General features: G+C 37.4%; 1 protein-coding gene across 1 annotated transcript; it reads right to left on the bottom strand.

Annotated features, from left to right (window-relative positions):
* LOC123393610 (protein diaphanous homolog 3-like) lies at positions 1 to 26,637 on the bottom strand (the record flags this gene model as incomplete). The annotated part of the gene is made up of 3 exons (XM_045086153.1): positions 1 to 165; positions 8,202 to 8,326; positions 26,508 to 26,637. Coding segments are annotated over 3 exons (420 nt in total), but the record flags the coding sequence as incomplete, so codon positions are not given.

Genomic DNA, 26,637 nt, shown 5'->3' with positions numbered 1-26,637 from the left:
CATGAATGTGGTTCTGAAGTTATTTAAGTCATTAAAAAAGTCTTCCACGGACATCTTCTTCACATCGATGGCATAGTATCCCATCAGACTCTGGTATAACTTCTCCATCTTTTCGTGTAACTTTAAAAGCTTCTCGTATTGTTCTTTTGCAGTGATAACAAAGCTGTATGTTATAGTTAAGGGATTCAGAAATTTACAAAGTAACGTTTAAGGAAAAACCTGGGAGTCTAGTGTTTGAACTGTTAGGCACTATTATACATCTCCAAAATGCCAGAAGTACCTCTAACAAGTCACTGCTCTTACAACTCAATCCATCCTGTGCAGCAGTGAAATCCTAACTTCAATCTCATAACTTTGTCAAAATTATCAGAAAATTTAAGTATTTAAAATTTTTCTTTTACAACTGAGTTCCAGGAAATTCTACTTCCAACTTGTGTATATATGTTATTCAGATCATGCAGTATGATTTAAAGTAGAGCTTGGTAGCTGAAATGGAGTAATTTCCACAATACTGAAATCAACTACATGGGCTCTGAACACAGAGGTTAAACAGACCAACTGGGGTCAATTTCAGACTCCTGTACCTGGTGGTAAGTGGCTATGGGCAAGTGCCTCTATCTCCCTGTGCTACCATTTCCTCATCTATAAAATGGGAATGAGAACACTACTTATTTTACAGGGCTGTTCCAAGGAGTAATGAGTTAATAATGCCAAATTCTTTGAGAGATGAATACCACTTTGTAGTAAATGTAAACACTTAGCTTTTTTATTGCCCACTTACTCATTTTAAGCTTTAAGCTTCTAAAATCAATCCAAAAATAAATTAAGAGTTACATTAAGAACTCCAAATGAACATAACTTCATGTTTTAACTTTCCTTTGGAAAATTGGTACATACCTTATTCTATGCATTACATTATTTAAAATTATGATCTGGCATATATACCTGCACATACAGAAATGTTCTTCTCTCTCTTATTTATGACAACACAGCTCAAAGCACACTGATTTTCAGAAGGCTAACAGTGAATGTAATGATAGCATTAGAAAACATTTTTTAAACAAACCATAGCATTTCCTTTGTGGTGTGACAAATCACTAATGCAGTTAGATATACCATACCTCATTCTGAAAAGATGACACTGTTAAGAGTATTGTTCATATTCCTCTATGGCTCGTTGGGACATTTAAAGATATGGAACATATAGAATTAAGCTTATGAAAGCCATTTTGTTGTCTTTAATGTAAAAAAAATGTATTTTTTTTACAAGTCAGTAGTAAAAACAACTAGATTAAGACCAAGAAAACAAAACCGAACATGGAATATTTATAACCTAAAGGAAAGATTTTCCACAATTTTCAATTTTAAAAGATAGGATTCCTCTGATCAGAGTATTCCCCAGTAGAAGATAAAATAAGGAAACTGATCTGAGCTCTTCACTTTGAGTAAGAGACAGCACTGGTTCCGGATGGGTAGTGGTATTCAAGGTGCACAGAAAATTTCTGACACTTAGAACCCAAGCTCCCCAAAAGGAAAGGCATCCCAGGCAATCACAGCTCACTTATACCCATGTCTAGGGTCAGACCACAGATTACCTACTACCCTTCTAAAGCTGGTTCGTTCTTTTTTCTTCTTTCCCCTGCCATACTCTGCTCTTCTTTCTTTTATATATAGTATTTTAGGAAAAAACGAATAAACTAGAATGTAGGAAGTCTGGATTCTAATGCAAGAGTTGATATTTTTTAACAACCTTAAGAAAATCTTTAGATCTTCCTGTGGCTCAGTTTATATTAATCTGAATAGCAAAATGCCTCCTTATATTTTCTAGAATCTACTTCAGAACAGTAGCAGCAGTTAACGAATGTATGTGCAGTATCAATTTTTAATGCTTGGATGAGTAACAAAAGATTTTGTATAATTACTCAAATCACAAAATCGTAAGAAATTATAACAATACAGTCACACGTGACGGATTTCCAATCACTTTGTCGTAGGAAATATCCATATTCATGAAATATTGTAAAGTGAATTTATGTAAATTAAAAAAACATTTGAAACACATTCAGGAACTAACATTAAATGGACCATATGGTGATTCATTTGTAACATGAAATAATCATTCCATCATTTATATAGTAAGGTCAGAAATCAGCATTAGTTTATTTATTCAATCTATAACTCTCACCTAAAATTATTTATGTCCCAGACACAGGCTATATCCATATGGATTATTTATTTATTCTCAACTCTTGTCTAAAAGAGAAACTGATTTCTGCCTTTGCTTGTCCAAACCTATCATTTAAAGCTTCCTTCAATTCTTCCTCTTTTGCAAAGCCTTTTTCTCTCATCTCTATGGCTCTAAGTTCGTTCCATTGAACACACAGCATTTGTAATCCATTGTATTCTGCTAGAACAGAGTTGAGTTGTTCCTGTTAGTCCAACTCCCTACTAGGGCTTGGGTCCCACCACATTTCTAGAGGACAGTCACCTCTGACAATCAGTCCCGTCTGTAGATGCTGTGTTCCATCTTCTTGGCTGCATTAAGTCTACTCATCTGTCAAAACATTGGTGCCAATTATTCATTTTCCGCTAGTGTGTCATCACTCTTAAACTTTGGTGGCAAGGGTAACAGGCCTCCTCAGAAGTGTGATGAAAGCTATGGAACTTCCATTCAAAAAATTTCATATCTACACATTCACACACATACAATTTGGATGTAATGCTAAGGCCTAAGAGAGTCCCTGAAAATAGGTGTGCTGGACAACACGCTAAGTGTACTACTTTAGGGAGTGTTGCTAATTGCATGGTCCTAAAGCTACTCCTTTTCTTCTCCCTCATTGCATGGTAAGGCTTTGCATTTTAATAACAGGCACTTCACAAATACTAGTCATTTTATCCTAATACCAGGGAATATGCCCGTTCTCAAGAATCAGTTTGGGGACATCTGGGTGGCTCAGTTGTTGGGTGTCTGCCTTCAGCTCAGGTCATGGTTCCAGGGTCCTGGGATCAAGCCCTGCATTGGGCTCCCTGCTTCTCCCTCTCTGTCTGCTGTTACCAACCACCTCCCCAACCTGACTGCTTGTGTGATTTCTCAAATAAATAAATATTTCTTAAAAAAAGAATCAATTTGGTCAACAGGTTAAAGTCAAGCTGTTAAGTATTACCCAATAACACTTCTTAGTAATCACAAGTCAATAAAACATTAGAAATATGCTTAAGCATTTTTTTTTTTTTTTTGAGAGAGAGCAAGAGAGAAGGTGTTGAGGGGGTGAGAGAAGGAGAGAGTTTTCTTAAAAAAAAATATTCATTTATTTGAGGGGGGATACAGGCACAGAGGGAGAGGGACAGAGAAACTCAAGCAGACTCCCCACTGAGTAGAGAGCCCGACACAGGACTCCACCTCATGACCCTGAGATCAGACCTGAGTTGAAAGCAAGAGTCAGGTGCTTAACCAACTATGCCAAGGTGCCTCCAGAAAGAGAATCTTCTGCAGGCTCCACACCCAGCACAGAGCACGACACAGGACTCAATCTCACAAGAGATCAGATTGTGACCTGAACCGAAATCAAGTCAATTTCTTAACTGAATGAGCTACCAGGCGCCTGCCTGAATGTTCTTAATAAAAATATTGCAATTCTATATAAACTAAAAAGATAAGATGGGAAAGAAAACCAAGAGCCAAAACCATGGGAATGACATGGTCTTGTTTTAACAGCTAGAGAGCTTTCTAAGTTAATTTTCTTATCATTGTTATCTATGAAACAATTTGCTCCCAAAGGAATGAAGTGGAGCTTTGAATAACTGGAATTACCCACAAGAATGGCAAAATTGTGACTGAACAGAAACAATTTGGGAAAATGTCAAATTAATTTTCAGTTTAAAAGGAAGGATTGTCTGATAGGTCAGAATAAACGGTTACATTAATGAGGCACTCCACATCATTGCTGATGGGCTATTCTCTCACTGAGCGACGGTGAAACCACCCAGCACAAATACATTCCACATTCAGTCTCCTGTCCTGCCCTGATTATTGTGCTTTCCCCCCACTATGATAGCTATCACTTCCATTGACACATCTTACAAGGACCAGCTTTAGTCGGTCCCCTACAGCTAAAACCTTTCATAGATCTTAAGTAGTCAGGATCCAGCCGGCCAGGCAGCAAGCCAGCCATTCGGTAAGTATTCACTAAGCTCCACTGCATCTCACTGTTCTGGGCAATAGAGAAAACACTACTTAACGAGGTAAGCAGAATCCCTGCTTTCATGACACATACCTTCTGGAGAGTGGGGACAGAGGATAAAGAAGGAAATGCATGAATCGTCAGAGAGTGATAAGTGTAATGATGAAAATAAAAGTGTGTGATATTATACAGACAGAGAGAGGCTAGTTTACATCAGGCTGTCGGGCAACTCCTGGCTAAGGGGACATGGCCTGGAACAAATGGAGTGTTACAACAAAAGAGCCGCGAGCACCAAGTGCTGTAGCTGTAGCACAGTGAGGCTTCAGGGAAGGAAAAGATCATTACCGATTTGGATGAGGAGCAGGATATTTTAATACAAGTTTTAGAAGTTTGTTAAGAATGTGAATGGAAGGGTGCCTGGATGGCTCCACTGTTAAGCAGCTGCCTTCGGCTCAGGTCATGATCCCAGGGTCCTGGGATCGAGCCCCGCATCGGGTTCCCTGCTCAGCAGGAAACCTGCTTCTGCCTTTCCCGCTCCCCCTGCTTGTGTTCCCTCTCTCTCTGTTTCTCCCTCTGTCAAATAAATACATAAAATCTTAAAAAAACCAAAAACCAAAACAAAACAAAAAAACAGAATTTCAATGGAAGATAAGGAAGGAAAGACAAGGAAGTTAAGAAGGAAGAGAGGAAGGGAGAGAGGGGAAATTCAAGAGAAAAATCTTCTATTACAAATCACACCCAATTACCCAAACTCCCACTCTTGCAAATGGACATGTATTATACGAGTTTATATTTCACAGATCCCATTCCTCTATTTTACTTTCTAACTGCTGTTCAATCACATAGAAAGGTACTGAATTCTTTTACCTAAAAGATGCTGTGTTTTACACAGTGTGGAATACAGCTATAAGATCTAAGTCTTTCAAGGAATTTATTGGAATAGTTTTAGCATCTGTGTAATAATTTCAAAAGTGCCTAACACATTGCTATATACGAGAACAAGGAAAAAAAAGTATGAAAATAAAGTAAGATTGCAGTGAAGAAATTTAAAGACTATAACATGAGAAAAAGCCAAGTGATTATAAGTGTGACAAATACAAAAAATATATAGAAATGTCTGGCAAAATGACTTTTTCTAAGAGACTCAGGAGATGGGGTAGGAAAGAGAAGAAAAGGTAAATTCCGGGCAAGGAGAAATTCAAGGCAATGCTTTAGGATCTATTTGTTATCTTCCTTAATATAAGAAGTATTCTAGAATCTAAAGTTCAAAAGAAATGAACAGGCACCACATGACACCAATCCTGGTATTTTCCTAATTTTCTCACATAGAAGAGGTAAGTGTGGATACTTCACATGTAATAGTTTGCATGTAACTATGTTGGTGGCCCTACCTTAAATTCATGTCCCAAATTTTTCAAGCAAATATTTACAGTGGAAACGGTCAACTCCAATCGTATTTCTGACCCAGGCTTAGCAATTGGAAAGTAACATAAGTATTACTAAAAAGTCAATGTGAGTATATGAAATAACTACATGCATTTTAAAAGGATGTATTAAATTCACATTTTTATATTCAGTAGTTATATAAGTAAAAAAGCAGTCACTGGAAGAATAAAATTACAATATACTGTAAGTGAATGCTAATAGCGAAATTTCATATAACAGATTCTATCATTATAATTTAAAACAATTCAATTAACGGATTATTTAAGTTACTAAGTCATGATTGTTTAAATATTTACTTGTAAAAAATGCATCCCTAGCAAGTTAAATAATACATACATTCTTTCAGAATTGGTTGATGAACCAAACAATTAGACACGCGTTTTAACTAATAAGCACTAAAACTTAAGGCAAAGTTTGAGCGTTAAGAACCCAAACTTTAGTTAAAGACATTTTTTTATTCATTGTGCATTTTAGTTTCCGAATTCTTTCATTTTCTGAGATCTGATAAGAGGCTCACAATTTGCCATTTTAATAAGATCTATATAAATCCATTTAATATTCAAAATGTGACTTGTTGTCAGTCCTAATTAAAGTAAATAAAGCTTTGCAATGAATGAATTTAATTACTTCGAAACTAGTATGTCTAACCAAGATGAAAAGCAAACGAGTGCAATCTAATCTCAGCAAAGAATATTTATGATTATAAGCTTTGTCAATAGCAAAGTACACCAACTGTTCATATATCTGACTTCCAAGAGATACATGAATGCTAATCAGTTCATTAGAGGCTTCTAGGTTGTGATATTTAGTGACAGGATGTAGTAGCTTTCTTGTCCATGGAGTATAATTGTACTCAGAATGAAAAATTGTTTCCAACAAAGCATCATCCTTCCTGTTTCTGATTTCCTGCTGGTTGCTTTTTATGAGCTGCATACCTTTCAAGAAGCCAACATCATTCAGTTTCTTGTGTCATATGAATACAAGTGTGGATAGGTCCTGGGATCCTCTGCTGAGCGGGATTCTACCACCTTCACTCCAAGCTCAGGCATTTATCTTAGGTTATAGGTTCCAGAAACCCAAGCCTCCCAATTAGTACGCTCACAGTGTATTACCAGAAACTGCATGCAAGTAAACCCTTTTCTAAAATGTGTTCTCTCTATAGGGAACAATGAAAGTACTTCAATTAACAGTGCTTAATGATTAAAATAAACTGTCGCATATAAATATTTTAACATGATAAAATGATGGGGGGGGAGCTAAGAATGATGAAGCCAATGTAACTGTAATAACCAATTTAGTTTTAAAAATCATACATTGCCAAATAAGAAGGTGCTGCGAAAGTATTTTTTTTGATGGGTAAATACGGATTTCACCTTTAGTTTAAAAAAACAAAAAACAAACAAACAAACAAAAACCCTTCTCAAATGTAGTGATAACAGTGCCCTATCTAATAAAACAAGAAACTGGATGGGTAGGAGAGATATGAAAGGAAACAAACACATTAGCCTGAATTGATTGTTGCTGGAGTGCATTTTTATGATATTTCCCAAGAGAGACAGCAAAGAAAGCTAAAAATTGAACTAATTCACAATTAAGCTGAAAGCATATACAATAAAATCTACGACAAACCAAATAATAATTTTGTGATTTTATAAATCTCAGGGGAGCAGATATGGGAAGAGGAAAAGTAGTTATCTGATTTCAAGTATCTCAGTTTAAAATATTAGGAATGTCTATTTATAAGAGCTCATTGGAAGTGGGTTATCCTTTCATATAAAATTCTGAGGTCCATATGGGATTTTAATAATGCATAGTAGTAATACTTTATTATAACACAAAAGATATCAGTCTCTAATCTCACAGAATGGTTTGCAAAGCAACTCAACATTCGTTTCAGGAAATTAAAAAAAAAAGTTTATTACTTCAATTACTCATTAGAGATTAAGCCACAAAGTTAGTGAAACCAAAGATAATCGAATTCAAAAGAAACCTTAAATTAAGGACACAAGTCTCATTTATACACACACAGACACACACACATTTTATTTTCGGTTTGGAGAAGACCTATACAAGTAGTGATCACGACAAATTCCATTTTCATTTTGGAACTAGGCAGTATTTCTAAAGGAAATATTAAAGTTTCTGGAACATGAGATAATGTTGTATAACAACCCATGAAATTAAGCTGACTAGTTATACCAGTTCACAAAGCCTTTGTTTCCTTCCTAAAACATTTCAGAATCATCTAAATCACATCATGAGTTAGATTCAAACTTCCTAAAACTCAGTTTTCACGTCCTTTCAATTTACCATGAACATCAGAAAGAAAGAGGGCAAATGAAAGGGCAAAGATGAGAGAAAATATCCAAATTGATTTAAAAAAGAATTGAAAGCACATTTCCGTATTATTCATAATAGGCAAAGACACTGATAAATTTTCCCACAAGAAGGCGAAAGTTAAACTGCTATTTGGCTACAGAATAACCACTGGTTATGCAAATATACCTACAACATTAAATAAATTGTAACTCTAGTAGACTAGTGACTTAAGTTATTTAGATATCAGAAGGATATGGACATCTTTGTCACAAACTTATCATGCAAGTCCTCAGGAGGGGGAAAGGTTTCCAAATCTTTCTCAAGCTGTTGAAGCTGCCTTCCCATCTGCTTCAAATTCTTTTCCAGCGTTTCTACAGAGACTAAAAGAGAGTATATTAAATGCCTTGAAAGGACAAAATTATAATATATAAAAGGTAAAACACTTTAACACCAAAACATTTGTGAAAAACCTTACAATCTACTAAAGATAAATTTCACTAATTTTTTTAAACCTTTATGTTTTCAAATGCAAAAATGAAGGAAATTTCCTACCTAAAAAAACATAAGATGAAATTTAGGAAATGCTCTCAGGAATAAACCACATTTAATAGAGTTTTACTTAAAATTAGAGCCCTTGACCACCATAAACACTACAAAATAATCCCTTCAGAAAAAGAGGAGCAAATACGGACTCTTGAACTTTAAGCCCATTTCAACATAATTTTAACATTTTTCGAAATCGGGATCTCTCGACAGGGAACAATGAGCACGTGGAAAAGAGTGTTCTGTTGTCCAAGCTAATCTCTAATGGGAATGAAAAGGTAGCACAAGCTACTTTAGCAACATGTAGAACAATTGTCACCTTTTCTTTACTGGTACCCTGAGCACAATGTGTGTTTATTATCTAAGAACAATTTTCCTCCTTTGACTGTGAGCTACTCTCACAGTGCCCATGAACAAATACAGGGGGGCGCTAAGGCCCTATCACAATGTACTGGTTACCAAGCAGGACACTGAGTCATCACTGCCTAAATTCTATGCACAGTTTTAGATGACATCAAGGAAAAAAATTAATGATACATAAATGATATATTTATATCATTATATGGTGATACATAATGATATATAAAGATATAGAGACCCAAACCAAGGTTGGGTGCTCAGATGAATTTTGGTTAAAACTTTTTTTCTTTTGCTTCCCATTACTGTGAACTATATGAAATAATGATGAAAAAATGCATATAGTAATTCTAAGTATGCTACTATGTTTAGGCTTCCAATTAATCCTGAGAAATTGACAAGAGTCAGGTTTCACCTGTAAGAATGGGAATATCTTTGAAAGTAACCTAAATGCCCAACAAAATGGGAAAGTTTAAAAATACACATTTATAGCCTTGGTTCAATAAAATGGAATAGAAGGAAAGCATGAAAAAGAAAGTTGCATGAGAACATGGAGTTTTGTTTTTTAAATTTGCTGTATACAAAATAACATTTGTTATTCTAATATATTAATTAGCTATTCTAACATATTAATTAGCTGTTAATAAAATCTTTACATATTTTGTTGTAAAATCACTTAGCAGGCTAATTTGAAGAAACAATGTTGTTGTTTTTAATTCATTTGAAATAGAGAGAGGGAGGGTGTGCATGAGGAAGGGCCAGGGGTAAGGGCAGAGAAGCAGATTCTCCGCTGAGCAGGGAGCCCCATCTTAGGACTCTGAGACCATGACCTGAGACGAAAACAAGAGTCACCAATCGAGCCACCCGGCGCCAATGTTCAATGAGGCCAATGAATGAACTCTTCCGAGAGCCACAGACAGTAGCTGTTTGTGCCGGGAGCGATGATACTTCAACCTTTGTCTCCCACTCTAGTGAAGCCATTTTGAAGTTACATTAGGTGCATATTTTCTCATTAGTTTTGTGCTACTCATGCTTCCCCTTTCTGTCAGCCTTACATTTAAGACAAAAACACAAATAAAAGAGTGTATAAAATATTTCTATCATGACAGCATTTAGTGCATTAATTAATTCAATCTATTTAACTCAAGTAACCAAATCTTGCTATACATTGCTCATGATGGTAACACATGGTTGCTATGCTCTGCTCTTTCAATTTTATGTCTGTTTGTCAATTATTCACAAGCAAGACCTCTATTTAATTAGGCCTGGGGTGTTTCATTTACTCTTTTCATTTCCATTTTTTTTTTTTTTTTTTTTTGCTTCTTTCAAAGTTCTGTATCTGCACTACAAGAAGAGATTCCCTTTGCTCTCCTAGTCTATTTGATCTCTTATCTAGTATTTCATTAGCATTTCCTCTATCATTTCTCAAGAAATCTTACAGGTGATTCAGTCACTTTTATATTTCAACTGTGAAACTCCTCATTAGATAAATACAAGTTCAGAGGTGCCTGGGTGGCTCAGTGGGTTAAGCCTCTGCCTTCGGCTCAGGTCATGATCCCAGGGTCCTGGAATCGAGCCCCGCATTGGGCTCTCTGCTCAGCAGGGAGCCTGCTTCCCCCTCTCTTTCTGCCTGCTGCTCTGCCTACTTGTGCTGTCAAATAAAATCTTAAAAAAAAAAAATACAAGTTCAAAAACACGTAAAATCATTTTGAATAAATATGTGCTCACAACAATTTATAAGCTGTACAGCGACTTTATGCTGTAAATCAGGTTCAAAACAAGCTTATTAGTAGTAAAACAATAGTAGTGACAGTTGTAATTGTATTAGTAGGGATAACAGCAGCAGTGGCTAAAATACACTGAGTGTTCTGAGGTCCTGTCTTAAGCTTCTCCCATTAATTTTTTTTAAAGATTTATTTATTTATGGGAGAGAGAGAAGGAGAGAGAAGGCAGAGGGAGAAGGAGAAGCGCACTCCCCCACTGATGAAGGAGCCCAATACGAGACTTGATCCAGGACCTTGGATCATGACCTGAGCTGAAGGCAGACATTGAACCAACTGAGCCACCCAGGCACCTCAGGATATTCCATTAATTTTTAAAATCCTCATGGGATGATCATGAAGTTGACATTGCTATTACCCCATTTTACAGATAACAAAACTAGAGTTGAGTGAGTGAAAGTCAAACAACTAAAAGTAGTGACTTTTTCAGACTTCATTTTTAACTGTTTTTCTCTCCAGAGATGTTATTTTTACAACTGCTACCTATCTGCCAGTAACAGTGTTTAAATACACAGATGTGGCTTTCACACAATGACTGTCTTTTTGTATAATCTTGCTTCGTGCAATCACAAGTAATCCACATGTGGCCAAACTCAGGGGACTAGATGTAAGCACTCTGGATGGACGGCTGGATGACAGATAGATATGCTAACATATTTTTAAATGAATGTTTCAACTTAATGTGTTCATATACCATGAAACAAAGGCACGTACTTAAAATACCGTTAGTCCACTAATCCAATTTACTACACATACATGTCATTTTGGGGAAATACCTACAGAAAAGATGAATAAAAGTCCAAGAAACTCCAATGTAACAAAAAACACCAGGCAAGGAAGGGAACATAGGGAACACACACTGGAAGGGAACACAGTTGGATTCTGGATTCTTTCTTTCTTTTTTTTTTTTTTTTCCCCCCCTGACACCTAATACAATGTTTCAATAACTATCCTATCAATTCTCTGATTCGTGGACACCAGTTGGGTAATCTTCCACTTCAATTCTGACAGGAAGTACCTAGAGTTAATGCAGACTCCATGGAGTTTAAGGCCTCAGCCTCAACAGACTGCCCTCACTTCAGAAAACAATCCCAAGACCTAGAGATCACCCATAACCCACACTTTTGATGGACTGGCTAGAGTCAGGGATTTCCATGCCCCTCCTCCCACTTATTTTCTGTCATTTAGTGTCTTACAGAACTCAGGAAAGCACTATATCTATTACAGTTTTAATATAAAGGATGCAATTCAGGAACAGCCAAAGGGAAGGTATGCATACAGCAAAGAATGGGGGTAGGGAGGTAGTACAGTTTCCATGGCTTCTATGAATATACCCAGTGTCCCTGTTCCAGAGTTCTTACTGAAGCTTCATGACATGAAGACAACTGATCAAATCATTGGTCAGTGGTGACTCAACTCTATCACCAGCCCCCTTCCCCATCCCCCAGAGGTCAGACGGTAGGCTGATAATTCTAACCCTCTAATCACATGTTTGTTGACTCTGGTGACCAGCATCCCATCCTGGAGCTATCTAGGTTCCTCCTCTCTTACCCCATCTGCCTGAGTCATCTCATTAGCATACAAAACACATTTTTATAACTTAAAAAAGTCTAGGTTTTAGGTCCTCTATACCAGGAAACTGGAAAATGACCAAACACGTATTTCTAATATATCACCTGGATATATAGAAGTACATGTCTGGAGAAAAGGCAGAACCCCAGTGACTGTGAGGAGGTGTTTAAAAAAAAAAAAAAAAAAAAGTAAATTTTTTGATTCATGAGTTGTGCTGCTCAGAAGGGTCTAACAACCGGATGTGGGCTGCCCTCTGAAGAGCCATCCTGGTGAGTGATGAGCACTTCCCAGGGCAATGAGAGAAAGGCCTAAGAAGCCTATAGGAAGTGATCCAATTCTTTGTTTCCTAGCAGGTCATTGTGATTTGAAGCAATTTCTCACTGGCTTTATTTTCACATCAGTGAAATGGGAAGAATCCTACCTCCTATTTTTAGCTTATAAGCATTTCATAAAAGATCAAATGCGGTAACATAGGATAAAGAATTTTTTTTTTAAGAGAGTGCATGATGCAGTGTTACTCTTAGCACTCAGTAAGAAATGAAGAGCTTAAAGGCTGAAAGAAGTAATAGCAGACTCAGAGAAAAAGTAAAAAGAATCATCGTGATCAGGCCAGGAACAGTGTTGTAGAAGTCACTCTAAAAAGGGAAAGTTGCTAATTGGAAGGATAAAATATTAGGACTGTTTGGGCATATTCAAACATTTAATGGTGACGTGATAAAGAGTAAGCAAGTTGTCTTTAAAAATGCTTCTTGCAGTTACTCTACAGTTAGAAACCCCACTAAGCCATTATTTATGCTTCATCAGCTGTCTCTGGTTACATTATTTGTACATTATGGTTAAGAGGATTTAAGAGTAAGTAACCAACTTTCACTGGTTTTTAAGTAAGGACCAAAGCACACTTGTGAGAGAGAAGGATGTGAGCAAATAGTAGGCTAATCATGTCTGGGCCATCCAACAGGGAAAACCAAAGAATATATAAGAACTTCTTCGGTGTCTTTCTTTTTCAGCAAATCTATTTCCACAGATAATTCCTTTATACATCTTCAAACATAATTTTAACTGTACTGTTTGTAACTGTCAAGTTCTTTGAGCTCAGTGATTATATATATATATATATTTTTTTTTTTTTGTACTAGAAATCCCAACTACAGCAGAGTTTTAAATTGTACACCCTCAAAGAAGTGTTAATTTACTGGTGTCCTTGTATGTGACCTGTGTATGAATTTTATCTTTCAACACTGTCACATTCCTTGACCAAGAAATTAATCTTTTTTATTCTCTTCCATTACTTGTAAGTAACAAAACACAGCCGTCCTCAAACAGAGTTGACTAGATTATTTTAAGGGCACTTTCCACGTTTGCATTTTACTCAGTTAATATTCAATCAATGGAATGTCTCTCAGTCACCTCAGATGTCACGTGTATCAGCCCCTAGGCAACCGCCCATCTGCAATCTCCGCATCCTGGTGAACAGCAGAACCATGAACTGTGTTTCTGCCTTCTCCACACTCTGCACTTAGGAGTTTCCAAACACTAATTTAAACATGGCTTCAAGTCAGCCAGTAAACTGCTTTCAGGACATCTGAGCTCCACCCACAAGCTGCCTTGACTATTTCTTGCTCTGCTGCTACATTTTACTCTAGAACGACACCCTGCTTTTTAGTTTCCCTCCCCCCCCAGCCCCTCTTCATGCACTCTGTCAGTACTGACACTGGAAAAAATGTCTATTTGCCTTGTCTACTGCACCCCTCGATCAATCCTACTCAGACATAATAAAAAGGGTCAAAAAAATCTAGCTAGGCCCCCTAGTGAGGTGCCCTCCCCACCCATCATACCTGGTAATTATCTCTATCTTTGCAATTACTACACTCCATTACTTTTATCTTTGTGTGTGCCTTCCTCTCCCAAATGACCACAAATTCCTTGAGGGAAGATACCATATTTTATTTATTTTTGTATCTTCAATTACATAACATACTGCAGACACTCAAATATTTGCTGAAGGAATGAATTTTGGCTTTAGCTTTCACCTCTTGAGGTTAATAGAGTAAATATCTAAAACCTTAAAATTCAGCACACAGATTTATCTTCAGTGCCTTGTCATTATGATAATTATGCATTAGAGGTATTAAGTAAAAAAGTTAAAAGTCACAACCATAAGTGTTTAAGTTTAAAGTAAAGTATAGACTTTCTGTAATGCTATGGCCTCTGCCATTTGCTAAGATTTCAAGAAAGGAGAGTAGAAATTACGTAGGCCTATGTAATTTTTACAATTAAATAACAATCCTCTGTGAATATCTCCTGGAGATGCTGGTTATTATTTTATAACAAGCATCCTAAGAAGTGTCACATTCATTCTTACCTATCATGAAAACATTCCAGGAAAGGCGATCTCTTTAAAGAAGGCTTACACAACTTATTACCATTAAACAATTCAAACCTAAATGAACCATTTTGTACTCATAAACACAGTAGTTTTGAGAGGGCAACAAACTAGGCATTAAAGCATTTCAGGTTCCTGGGCACCTGGGTGGTTCAGTGGGTTAAAGCCTCTGCCTTTGGCTCAGGTCATGATCTCAGGGTCCTGGGATTGAGCCCCGCATCCGGTGCTCTGCTCAGCAGGGAGCCTGCTTCCTCCTCTCTCTCTGCCTACTTGTGGTCTCTGTCTGTCAAATAAATAAATTAAATCTTAAAAAAAAAAAAAAAAAAGGCATTTCAGGCTCCCAATCAAATAAAGGTATTTTATGAAACTCTAAGAATATTTTATAAATGCAAGTTAAAAAAATAAATAAATAAATTTAGACAAGATGGATAAAAACCTCAGCAAATTTTAAAAACCTCCACATTAAGTGGGCCTCTAACAGAAATCTAAGTTCTAGAATAGCATTGTGAAACCCATGCTTATTTTGAGAAAACATACAACTGAAACCGGAGGACAGAAAAGCACAAACTCAAATCACCACAGACAAAGGTAAACTGAAAGAAGCAGTGGGGAATGAAGGGTCAGTTATTCTCATCAAGCCCTGGCCTTCCTCTGCTGTCTTCCTTCCATCCCTTCTCATTGTTCTCATTCTTGATGGGACCCCTGACACTAAATTGTCCTAACTTGCATTTCCTAATTTACTGTACTATATGCAATGAGAATTTTGTGGTTATTTTATTTTTTTAACATCATGCTGCTAGAGAATGGCCTATGTCTACTATGGAACCTGGAAAGAGGAAAGGTAGAAAGCAAGCAGAGGTGAGAGGGTGAACGCAGCCCAGTGCAAGGGCCTAGCTCAGGTCGGTTTTCTGAACCCTCCACTTCCTCCCCTGCTCTCCGATCTGGCGGAGAGAAGCAGCCTTGTGCTCTACAATCATGAAGAGTGTGTTAAAGGTCAGTCAGCTTTTTAGAAACCAGTAGTAGTGGAGTGCCTGGGTAGCTCAGTGGGTTAAGCCTCTGCCTTGGATTCAGGCCCTGATCTCAGGGTCCTGGGATCAAGCCCTGCATTGGACTCCCTGTTGGGCAGAGAGCCTGCTTCCCCCTCTCTCTACACTTGTAATTTCTTTCTGTCAAATAAATTTTTAAAATCTTAAAGAAAAAAGAAACCAGTAGTGGTAGTAAAAACAAACCCTTCAACAGACTATGTTTATGAGATTTTGAAAATTCCTTCTTAAAAATAAGATGGTCAAGATCACAGTAAACGGGACACAAAAGAGGTCCATCCTAGAGACAACTGTCATGTTATTCAAAACACTCCCTCGGGATAATGCTTTTGTGTGCATGTGTATGGGAGGGAGATGTTACCATTTCTACTGTATCCTATGGTAAATATTAAATACAGATTGGACGATGTGCAAATTTTAAGATAAACTTCTGCATATGACTACAAGAGACCACGCAGCCTAACATGTCCTAGACTGCATTATCTCTAGACCTGAAAAATGGCAAATTTTTCCTCCAGCCCATATCCTTCCGCTGAACGCCAAATGCCTATTGAACCTTTCTTTAATATTTTATGGGCATCTTAAACTCACATTTTCAAATTGGAACTCATCTTTCTCTTTGTTTTTTTTTTTTTTTTTTTTAAGATTTTATTTATTTACTTGACAGAGAGATCACAAGTAGGCAGAGAGACAGGCAGAGAGAGGGGAAAGCAGGGACCCTGCTTAGCAGAGAGCTAGATGTGGGGCTCCATCCCAGAACCCTGAGATCATGGACCCCAGCCAAAGGCAGAGGCTTAACCCACTGAGCCACCAAGCCGTGCCACATTTTCCTCTTTGAATCTGCGTCTACACCTCAGTAAACAATTTGTGTTATGACTCCTCTTTCTCTTATACCCAACACACCCACTCATAAAGTCCTATTGGTTCAACCTTCAAAATCAGAATATTTCCCACTGCTGTTGCTCCCTCCTTCTGGTCCCAGCAAACATGCTTTCCTCCCTGGATGATCCTTACACCATCTAAGTGGATTCACTGCTTCTGCCATTGTTCTTCTGGATTTTTCCCCAAAGCAGAAGCCAAACCAATCCTTTGAAAATACAAGTCAGATGTCAATCTTCTGCTCGAAACCTTTCTAATGCCCCCCCCCCCCCGCCAAAGTAAAGTCAAAATCTGTCTAACGAGGAGTCCTGTCTTACAGAATCTGTGACCTTTCTGACCTCATCTCTCATGCCCTCCCTCTGCTCCAGTCTCACCTGCCTCTCTTGGGACTTCTCTAGGGCTCTACTGACTAGAATGCTTCTGACACCCAGATTGCCTTGCCTCCTCCTCCCACTTCTTTCACATTTTTTTCGCAAAGGCCACCTTCTTTCTGGGGACTTCTCTGACCACTCAGCCTTAATTGTGGGGAAAAAAACAAAACCCTGCCCTGGAATTCCAGAGCTCACCATATGACATAATACACGTGCACTTCTTCCTGTGGCAGATGTTCCATAAAACATCAACTTAGAGCAGACACTTTTCTTTTATGCTCACAGCCCTATCCCATCTTCCAAATTGTGCCTGGACAGAGGAGGCACTCATGAGATGGCTCGTAAAAATACAAAGGCGTCCATCTTATTTTTTTCACTGTCAAATTCAGGTCTGATCCTTATTGATGCAAATGCCTAGCATCCTGTTTGCTACACCGTGAGAATTCAATCAACTTTTTGGAAAGACTTCTTTCCTTGTAAGGTCAAAACATACCCAAAACCATAAATGAGCACTAATACTTTTTTCCTTCAAATACATAGTATGACAGACAGCTGCTGAGAAACAGGACACATGCGCTTACATGACAAGAGTCCAACTGCTGATCGGTTTAAATCTATATCTGAAGATGACCTCTTCTGAGGGGAGGGGGGAAGATTATCCAGAACCTATTATCTTTAGGTTTTTCTATGTAGGCAAAGAAATATCTTTTTTGATGTTTCTATCACTTGCAACATCTTTTTTTTTTTTTTTTTTAATTTATTTGACAGAGAGACCGTGAGAGAGGGAACACAAGCGGGGGAGTGGGAGAGGGAGAAGCAGGCTTCCCACTTAGCAGGGAGCCCAATGTGGGGCTCCATCCCAGGACGCTGGGATCACGACCTGAACTGACAGCAGATGCCTAACGGCTGAGCCACCCAGGCATCCTACAACATTTTATCTTAAGTGTTCATTTGTATTTCACATTTTCATGTGGAAATGGAAAACATTTCCAACTAACTAATTCCTTAATAATTCCAAGCTAGTAAATCTATTTTTTAAATGACATGCAAAAGTTTCTAGAAAAAAATAAGCTCCAAGTTGTTGAAGAGTTGTTGGACCCTAGCTACTTTTTACTGCTTTTTAATAGTAGAAGCCCTCTTTCAAAAGAAATCTTTTTTATCAAAGTTCAAAACAGGAAATAAAAATAGTGACTCAGGCTGCAGGAGAGGAAGGAAAGTAGAACTCATTTTCCAAATTCCTTTCCCTATGCTAGGATGTTCAACCAGTGAAAATGCATTGTGCTGTGCACTTAAGATATGTGCAATTTCCTATGCATATATCGTTCTTTAATTTTTAGAAAAGTAAATAAATTTTTCAATGACACAGATCCATGAAATTCAAAAGCTTACATAAGTTTCAGGCAAGACACAGTCGGGATCTGTTCAAATAACTATTGAGAATACATGTTAAAATGACATAATTATATTATTCACAGAGACTCTTGCTTATCACAGAGACTCATGTTTATCTGCATTATTACTGACGAAATAGGCAGTTGTGGGTCAGTAAGAAATAATCACTGAAAAACAACAGCTACAACTACAGCAAATACAGAGAATATTTACATAGTCCTTATGGTGTGCTATACAACAATTTAACTATTTGCACATATTAACTATTTGCACATATATACATACAACTATTTATTTGCATATATTAACCTATAAGCTTACAACAAACCTCTGAATGAAATACAACTATTGTTCCCGTTTTCAGGTAAGAACACTGAGTCCCAATGGGGATAAGGAACTCATCCAAAGTTACACCTCCAGCAATGGGCAGAGGTGGGGTTTGCACCCCAGTGGTCTAACTTCAGACTCTGTGACTGTAACAACTTCCTCCAAAATCTCACGGGGATCCCATTTTTTATTTTGCCCACTGAAATTATTTATTGGGGTTATTGTAAGTATCACCGCTTGTTAATGAAAATTCCTTACCTTCAGAGGCATATGATCGATTTCAGTTTTAAATGCTTTAGTATTTGCATGCGATGATGAAAGAAAAGGGTATTTCAGAAGCTCACCAACAATAACCCTTAAACACCAAAACATTTCACGACGTAATGCTAACTGCTTTCCATATGTATGTCGATCTGTGTAACTGCTTCACCATTTCGTGACACTCAGAGGGACTGGTGCTACTTGCATGCAGTTATGGGAGTGAGGACAAGGACGACTACAGGGAGTTGGGTAGTAGCCCTCTCACCCCCGAATCCATGGCCACAAAGCACTTCAGCATGTGACTTATTTGGCAATAGGATGTCTGCAAAGAATATCAGTTAAGAATCTCGAGATGAAATCACCCTGGATTTAGGGAGGCCTTAAACCAAATGACTGGTGTCTTTACAAAGAGAGGTGAGAGATAGAGACGTGGAGGAGAAGAGGACACCAGGGGTTGCTGGCAGCCACCAGAAGCTATGAGAGAAGCACAGGATGGCTCTTCCCTGAGAGACTTCAGAAGGAACCCATGCTACCAACACCTTGAGTTCAGACTGCTGTATTCCTGAATAATTAGAGAATAAATTCATACACTTCTACTGGTTAAAGGAACCTAGCGTGTGTTCATCCGTTATGGCAACCCTATGAAGCTCATACAACTATTATTTCAAGACTCGGCAAGTCACACACAGCCTGGTTTCTTGGGAGCAGCTGGCAGATTTGCCTGTAGCATCTGAGCCCCCCCCATAGCACTCCACCCAGCTGGTGACATGGCGACCTTGTGAGCAGCGACATTCAGCAGATTGCAGTGAGGGAGCGTGTTTCACCCCCTGCTTAGGCTTCCTCGGAGCGCACAGATTTGTTATGGTAAGCTATCCTTCAGAACGCTCTCATTCTGAAATCTTCTTCCATCCGCCTTGTTTATAATTTCCCACTTCCTGTTGCAACACTGAGGGGCCGTAAATACTGCTTTGTGGCCAGCCGTCTAGAAGAGCTCTGAGACCTTGCTTGTCACTGTTGATTCTGTCCTGTGACTTGATGTCCTGTGACTTGATGTGAGCTATGGCTCATAGGTGACACTGACGGAACTGTTCCAGTAGCTATTTCAAATCTGTAGCTGGCCCCAAATCTGCAAACACTGTAAACTGTTAGTTTCTTGAAAAGATTAATGCTGTATTGATGCCACTTTCAGTCTGCTAACCTCCAAAAAGATATAGAGGTCTTCCTGATGTGTTTTTCTTCTTCATCATCATCTATCAGCCCCAGCAGCAGCCGATTCAGGAAATGTTCTCAGCTCAGTATCTCAAAAAGCAATCTTTAGCTGGAAGTGTAGTTCCTCCATGCCTAGTGTTCTTCAGCATCAGTCTATAGACTCCTTAATCCTTCGAGGGACTCTGGTCATGCTCTTTCTACATTCCATTACGACGCTTTTCAAAATAGTTGATATTTGCACAGAACAACAGTGCAATACAACCTTACATGCGAGTCTCTGATATAAACTTTTGACGCCAACCCTATAGAGCTAATCCCTGGAAATTAACCGGGAGAATTTAAGTAAAATCCTATCCAACAGACAACTTGCACCTTGTGGCCCCTTACTAGCACACTGAGCTCATAGTATACTACATGTATTTTTCATATATCTTGTAGCTACCTTGTGAAGGACCCAGTTATATATTTCATGCTACCTTTTTATGTTAAAAGTGTTCATTTGAATAGAAAATTTTTACAAATACTGCCCTTTTAATACATATATGCAAACCTATAGAGTTACATTTTAAAAATAAATTTATCATTTATAACATTTGGCTTGTTAGTGACATTAAAATTATTCTACAATTCTTAAGTATGCTAACTAGATCAGTACAGATTATCCAAATAGATTATTGAGACCTAATTACACAGGAGTCACAAAGTAGTTTCCCAGACATAACTTGTAACTCTACCATCTAGCCGCAGAATCAGGTTACATAGGTAGGAGATAGCAAATGTTTTCATTATTTCTACAGGATAATGCAAAAAAAAAAGTACAACCATCCATCCACACTTCCCTTTTGGAAAAGAGTCAACGGATAATTCAGAGTATTACTAGCCTTTACTGGCTACTTGCTTATAATAAAATTACAACTATTAAAGTAGCAAAACAGAGGTAGGTGGTAAAGAAATATATATATATATATAGGGATGAGTTAAAAAAAAAAAAAAAGAACAAAAACTTAATTATATAAACAAATGTTCTAATATAAAATCAAGATATCATTCTAACTCTATAAAATATTCATGAGATATCAGATTGCCTCAATATCCTTATAACTCTGTTGCCGTCTGTTCAAAAAAAGGAATGAATATTCATTGTAATTTTATAAACTCATGTGGTATTTCAGATTGAACCTCAAACCTTTTTTCTTCCTTTTTTAATGTGCGAATTTTATTTATGTAGACAGAGAGGCAGCAAAAAGAGAGAATTGAAGCAGGCTAATGCTGAGCAGAGAGCCCGACGCGGGACTCGATCCATACCCCGAGATTATGACCTCAAGGCAGTGGCTTAATTCACTGAGCCACCCAGGCGCCCTTTGAACAAGAACCTTTGATGTTCTGAAACTGCTTACTAGTGAACACCTAACACAGCAGGGCTATGACTGTTTCTTTAAGTGATCTGATCAAATAAAACAACATTCTGTATACACTATTCTACAGCCGAAAAGCTCTAAGCAGGAAAAGTGCCTTAAGTTATTCTATTAATGTGCTAGAGGTGCATCCCAAATGCCAAGGGCTGGGTAGCTTAAACAACAGAAACTTCATTCCTCACAGTGTTGGAGTCTAAGATCAAGGTGTCAGTATATTTGGTTTCTTCTGAAGCAAGAAGATGGCCTTAGCTTATAGACAGCTACCTTCTTGCTGTCTCCTCACATGGTTGGTCTGCATGCATGTGAACCCCTGGTGTCCATCTATCCAAATTTCCTCCTCTTATAAGGATACAATTCACACTGGATTAGGGCCTACCCTAAGAGACTCGTTTTACATAATCACCTCTTTAAACACCTATTTTCGCATTCAATCACAATCTGAGATACTAAAGATTAAGGCTTCCAAATATGAAGGGCTTAGGCACAGGCGGACAGAATTCAGCTCCTACCAGAATACATTTTTGTGCCCTTTATTGATAATTCAGTTAAAGCAATACCTTATTTGGTTGTCATCTCTCAATTATTTTATTATAAATGCCCCCCCCCATGAGCTTTCGAATTATTTCACTATATTGGCAGAAATGCACACAAATGACTATTTTCATAAAACTCTAATATCCTACAGTTAATTTGAAATGCCAGATGAATGATTTATCTCACAAAATTAAGAGGCCCCAACCTATGACCTAACATAATGGTATTTATGTTATTAAGTCTGTCACACAATGAATATTTTTATGTACTTAAAGTGCACACTTAATGTCTAAAATGCAACTGAATTAACAACTAATCCTGAATATTCAAAATATATACATCAAACTAATAAATTTTAATTGGCATTTTTAGAAGTGTAGAGTATAAGAAGGTTAATGGGAGCCTTTGAAAATGCTTTCTGCTTGTTAGAGCACATGAATTTGAAATTTTAAACACTATACATTTCCAGGTGGCAGCCACCTGGAAATGAAGTGTTCTAAGTGCTCACAGTAGGTGAATAAAAGATAAACATTTGGTATTTAGTAAGCCATTTATCATAAAATGTTGATAAGTCATGTGGCACTGGAATTGGAGATGTATTTGAGTAGACAAATATTTGGGTCAGACCAAGGAGTTACTAGCCAAAAGCAAACAAACAGTCTTAAAAGCAGAGATGTCAATAAAAGGGAGAGGACAAATATCAAATGTAAGATATCAAAGAATGCTCCCAAAAGCTAAACATGTGGAAATGGAAAAAAGTGAAAAAACATTAGAAATGGGGAATCATTAAATCCACTCTGACAATACACCAAAGGCGGCCCATTCTCTAGAAGCTAATTCCATCTACAGTAATTCCAGGAATACTCTCTAATCTAGACTCTGAGTTCTTAGACAGTGGTTTAAGATTTTCTGGAAAGCCTATGAATTTATCCTTGAAGAAAGACTAGAGCCCACTGAAACTTAGGTGGCGCTTCCCAGAACAACCAAGAAAAAAGCCCCAGAGGGAAAATGACATTTACTCTTAAGCTGCTCTATGAGGGAGGGTATGAGGCAACATTCTAGACCACAGCTTCCCGTAGATTTAACTTAGAATCTACCACACAGCTCGCAGCTGATGTGAATGAAAGCTGTAAAGAGACAAGGTGAATGAAAACAGGGATACCAAAGAAAGGGTGCTAGGAAGGATTTTCTCAAGTAAATAAAGTTTAGGGAGGAGAGGTAATGGCTGTAGGAAAGAAAAGCACATTTTATGGGCCTATTGTGATCTATGCGTGTGGTGTGGCTAAAGATGGCAAGAATGCTGTTGGATATGCAAGCATGGAGCTTAGGAGGGATGACGGGGGTAGAGATCTGTAAGTCATTAATGAAATGATGGTATGTAAACCCTTGGAAGCTGAAGAGATCACCTCAGGATTTATGGCAAGAAAGAAAAAGAAGGGCTCAGTATTAGACTAATAACACAGGCAATAGTTAGAGGCTTCATTGAAGAGGAGGAAGAATAAAGGACCCGGAGAATGTAAAAGGAGCCAGTTAGGACAGGAGCTAGATGCCAGTGAGGTCACCTGTTGTTACTACCAAGACAAGGGCACAGTTTCTGACACCGAGTAATCACACAACACCTGATTATCAAATGAAGAAGTGAGTTCTAGACTGGACTTGCACAGCATTCCTAGAATTTAGACTCTCTAGGGAAGAAGAGAAATATATGGCAGAGATACAATAACCCTGAAACAGACAGGGTTGAACAAGGTGACACTGTAAACTTGCCTCAATTAACTCCCCAAATTCTCCGAGTTTTGTCGCATTTTCTACTCATTAATAAAATACCATTCAAGGTTAATCATGAAGCTGGTTATTGTGAAATAATCAATAAAACCTTCACAGATTGGAGTCCATTAACTTCAGCTGTTTAGACAAGAGAACAATGTATTCACCCTTCAAAGACCAGGAAAAAGAAAAAAAAAAGAAATATTGCAATGGTATATAGAAATACAATAATGACCCAAAATATTTTCATTGAAATACAACAGAAAAGCTGTAAGCCATTATCTCTTAGAAAAGAAGCAGCCCTAATGAAGTAGATTTTTGAAAATTGTCATACGGGTAAGCTCATTAGTTGCAATGAAAGATCCCCCTGCTGATCCACGAGGACTTAATGGCCAGGATTTTGTTATGTCTCAAAAACAAAGGTACTTTTTAATTCATGTGATAGCTCACTGAGGAGACTTCAAATATGGAAACTTTTAAATGATGATATATAATAGAAAAGCACTGAAATTTTCCAAAGCAAACATAGGCTTACTTCATCCAAAACTATTACATTCATTCCTCTAAAATCTCATTCATTAATAGGGTAATATTATCACACGAAGAAATTATGCTCTACAATCACCTACACTATGTAAAAAAAAAAAATCTACATCATCTATATCTATATATCTCAGTGATGGATTTTTCATTTCAAATATCTAGTTGGCTGCTCCCGGTGTAACACATTCATGCTATCTGCTGACCTATACACATATGCATGCCTCCATTATAACAGATGGAAATGAAAAATCTCGAAGCCCTAGGATGCCCCAGTAGAGACATTAAAAAAGAAAACAAACATAAGTATCTAATTATCAAGCTACAGCTCTACAAGCCCTTATCAAAGTTAGTTTTCAAAAGAAAATAATAAAATATTTATACAGAATTTTAAGTACAATTAAGTGAGTCAAAATAGATAAATGATATTTTAAAAACTTAATTTAGAGCACCACTGCTGGAAAATAAATTCTATACTAACACGTACATCTGAAAGAGAAGTAAGTTCCAGCTCACCGTTCAGCTTTAGAAACAGGAGAAAAAGATGGTGACATGGTCAGGAATGCAAACTGTTATTAACATAAAATGCTTGCATGGATTTAATTCTACCCAAAGACAGAATGTTGATATAAACTATTACTCTACTCAGCTATCTTTTCTCTAGAAAAAAAGCTTTCTCTGTGTTTCAAGACTTTATGTATAACTTTTTCATCTATTATTTTTTTACTTATCATGCTTACCATGCATCACTTTCAATTTCCCCACTTTCAATTCTCTTTTGGCCCATATACTTAAATTTTATCCCCAAATTTCAGAAATCTCATTTTAGAGACATTACCTTCCCTGAATTAATGAATCAATCACTCAAAAGCTATTTTGAGTATTATTGAGTTATTTTAATGTTCTTTTTCCTCTGTGCACTTTTGCCCTATCTCATTGTTTAGTATTAAAAAAAACTTTATTTTCCCTTCCTAAATTCCATTAAAACACTTACACCCATATACATGTACACACACATGGTCATTCTCTTCTTATGTCAAGGACATTCTTAGGGAACACAAGGGCAAAGTAAATCATTCCAACATCATTACAACATTAGCATTCAGGAGCAAAAAGTAAAGTAAAAAGCTTATTTTTGGTCTTAAAAATCCAGACTAATTATTTCTAACTCTCCCCTACCCTCCCTGCCACCTCAATATATTGGCTGTATGAATTACATACTTCAAAGAAACATACATCTCAGGAAAAACTGTCAAAGAACATCTCATCCAATCACATTGCCACTCTGCAGATGGAGTGTTACAATCCCCATTTTATGGAAGAAACACAAGGAGTAGAAAATGACAAAAGTAATTTTTTTTAAGAAGGAGTAGTCACTAAAATGGGGGATTGTGGTGAATTATTCTTAAGTTGAAAAGTTCTAATTTTAGGAAGACAATAAACAACAAACAACACAAAAATAGTCTGCCATTTCTAATGACCAGTTTTCAACACACTGACAATACAGCTATCCCACCATTTCAAATGAGTTGTCTCCCAAGAAGTATGTACGTCAGTGCGCATATATTCATAGAAATGTGTATGCATAAATTGGTGGTTGGAGCAAGTAAAATTTTTACCACAGAATAGGATATATAAATAAAAACTGGAATCTTCAAGTCATCAAAAATTGCATTTAAATCATACTATGACTATTAATAACAGTTCCTGTCCTATCCTAACCCTTTGCAACCTGATCTAAATCCAGTAGGGACAGAAGCAGATGAGATAGCTGGGCATTAGAAAGGACTGAAGGGAATTTCTAGCTGTTTGGTCCCTACTAGGACAAAGGATGCAGTCTCTACCTTCAGTGTGGGTGGACACAGATTTAACTTAGGCTAACTAGGCACATTGATTACTGGGGCTTAGCCCAGACACAATGATCCTCCCCAAGTGAAGGATCCTGACTCAAGTAAGCATTAAGCATTACCATGGTTACAGAGGAGGCAGCTGAGCAGCAGAAGGAGGGGCTGGCAGGTAGTCATAAGGTTTTAAACTATACAACTACCTATCTTTTTATATTTTAAAAACATATTTAAAATACAGAGGCAAAGTAGCAAGTATGTTCAAACAAAAGGCGTTACTTTCTGTCTTGACGAACTAACTAAAGACCCAGAGCTGTGAAATGTTTTCTGTGAAAGCACAAACCTTTACTGGCTTTGTCTAAATGTTCCAAATCATCCACAAAATTCAGGATATCAGGGTACTTTTCTTCACATACTTTCACCAGAAAATGAAGTAGTGTTGTTTTCTGATCTGCTGATTTTGTGTCTTTTAG

This window comes from Mustela putorius, unplaced genomic scaffold, assembly GCF_011764305.1.
Source record: "Mustela putorius furo isolate JIRA1106 unplaced genomic scaffold, ASM1176430v1.1 tig00000883_pilon_pilon_pilon, whole genome shotgun sequence".
NCBI lineage: Eukaryota > Metazoa > Chordata > Mammalia > Carnivora > Mustelidae > Mustela > Mustela putorius.
This window is presented reverse-complemented; position numbering and strand designations above follow the sequence as displayed.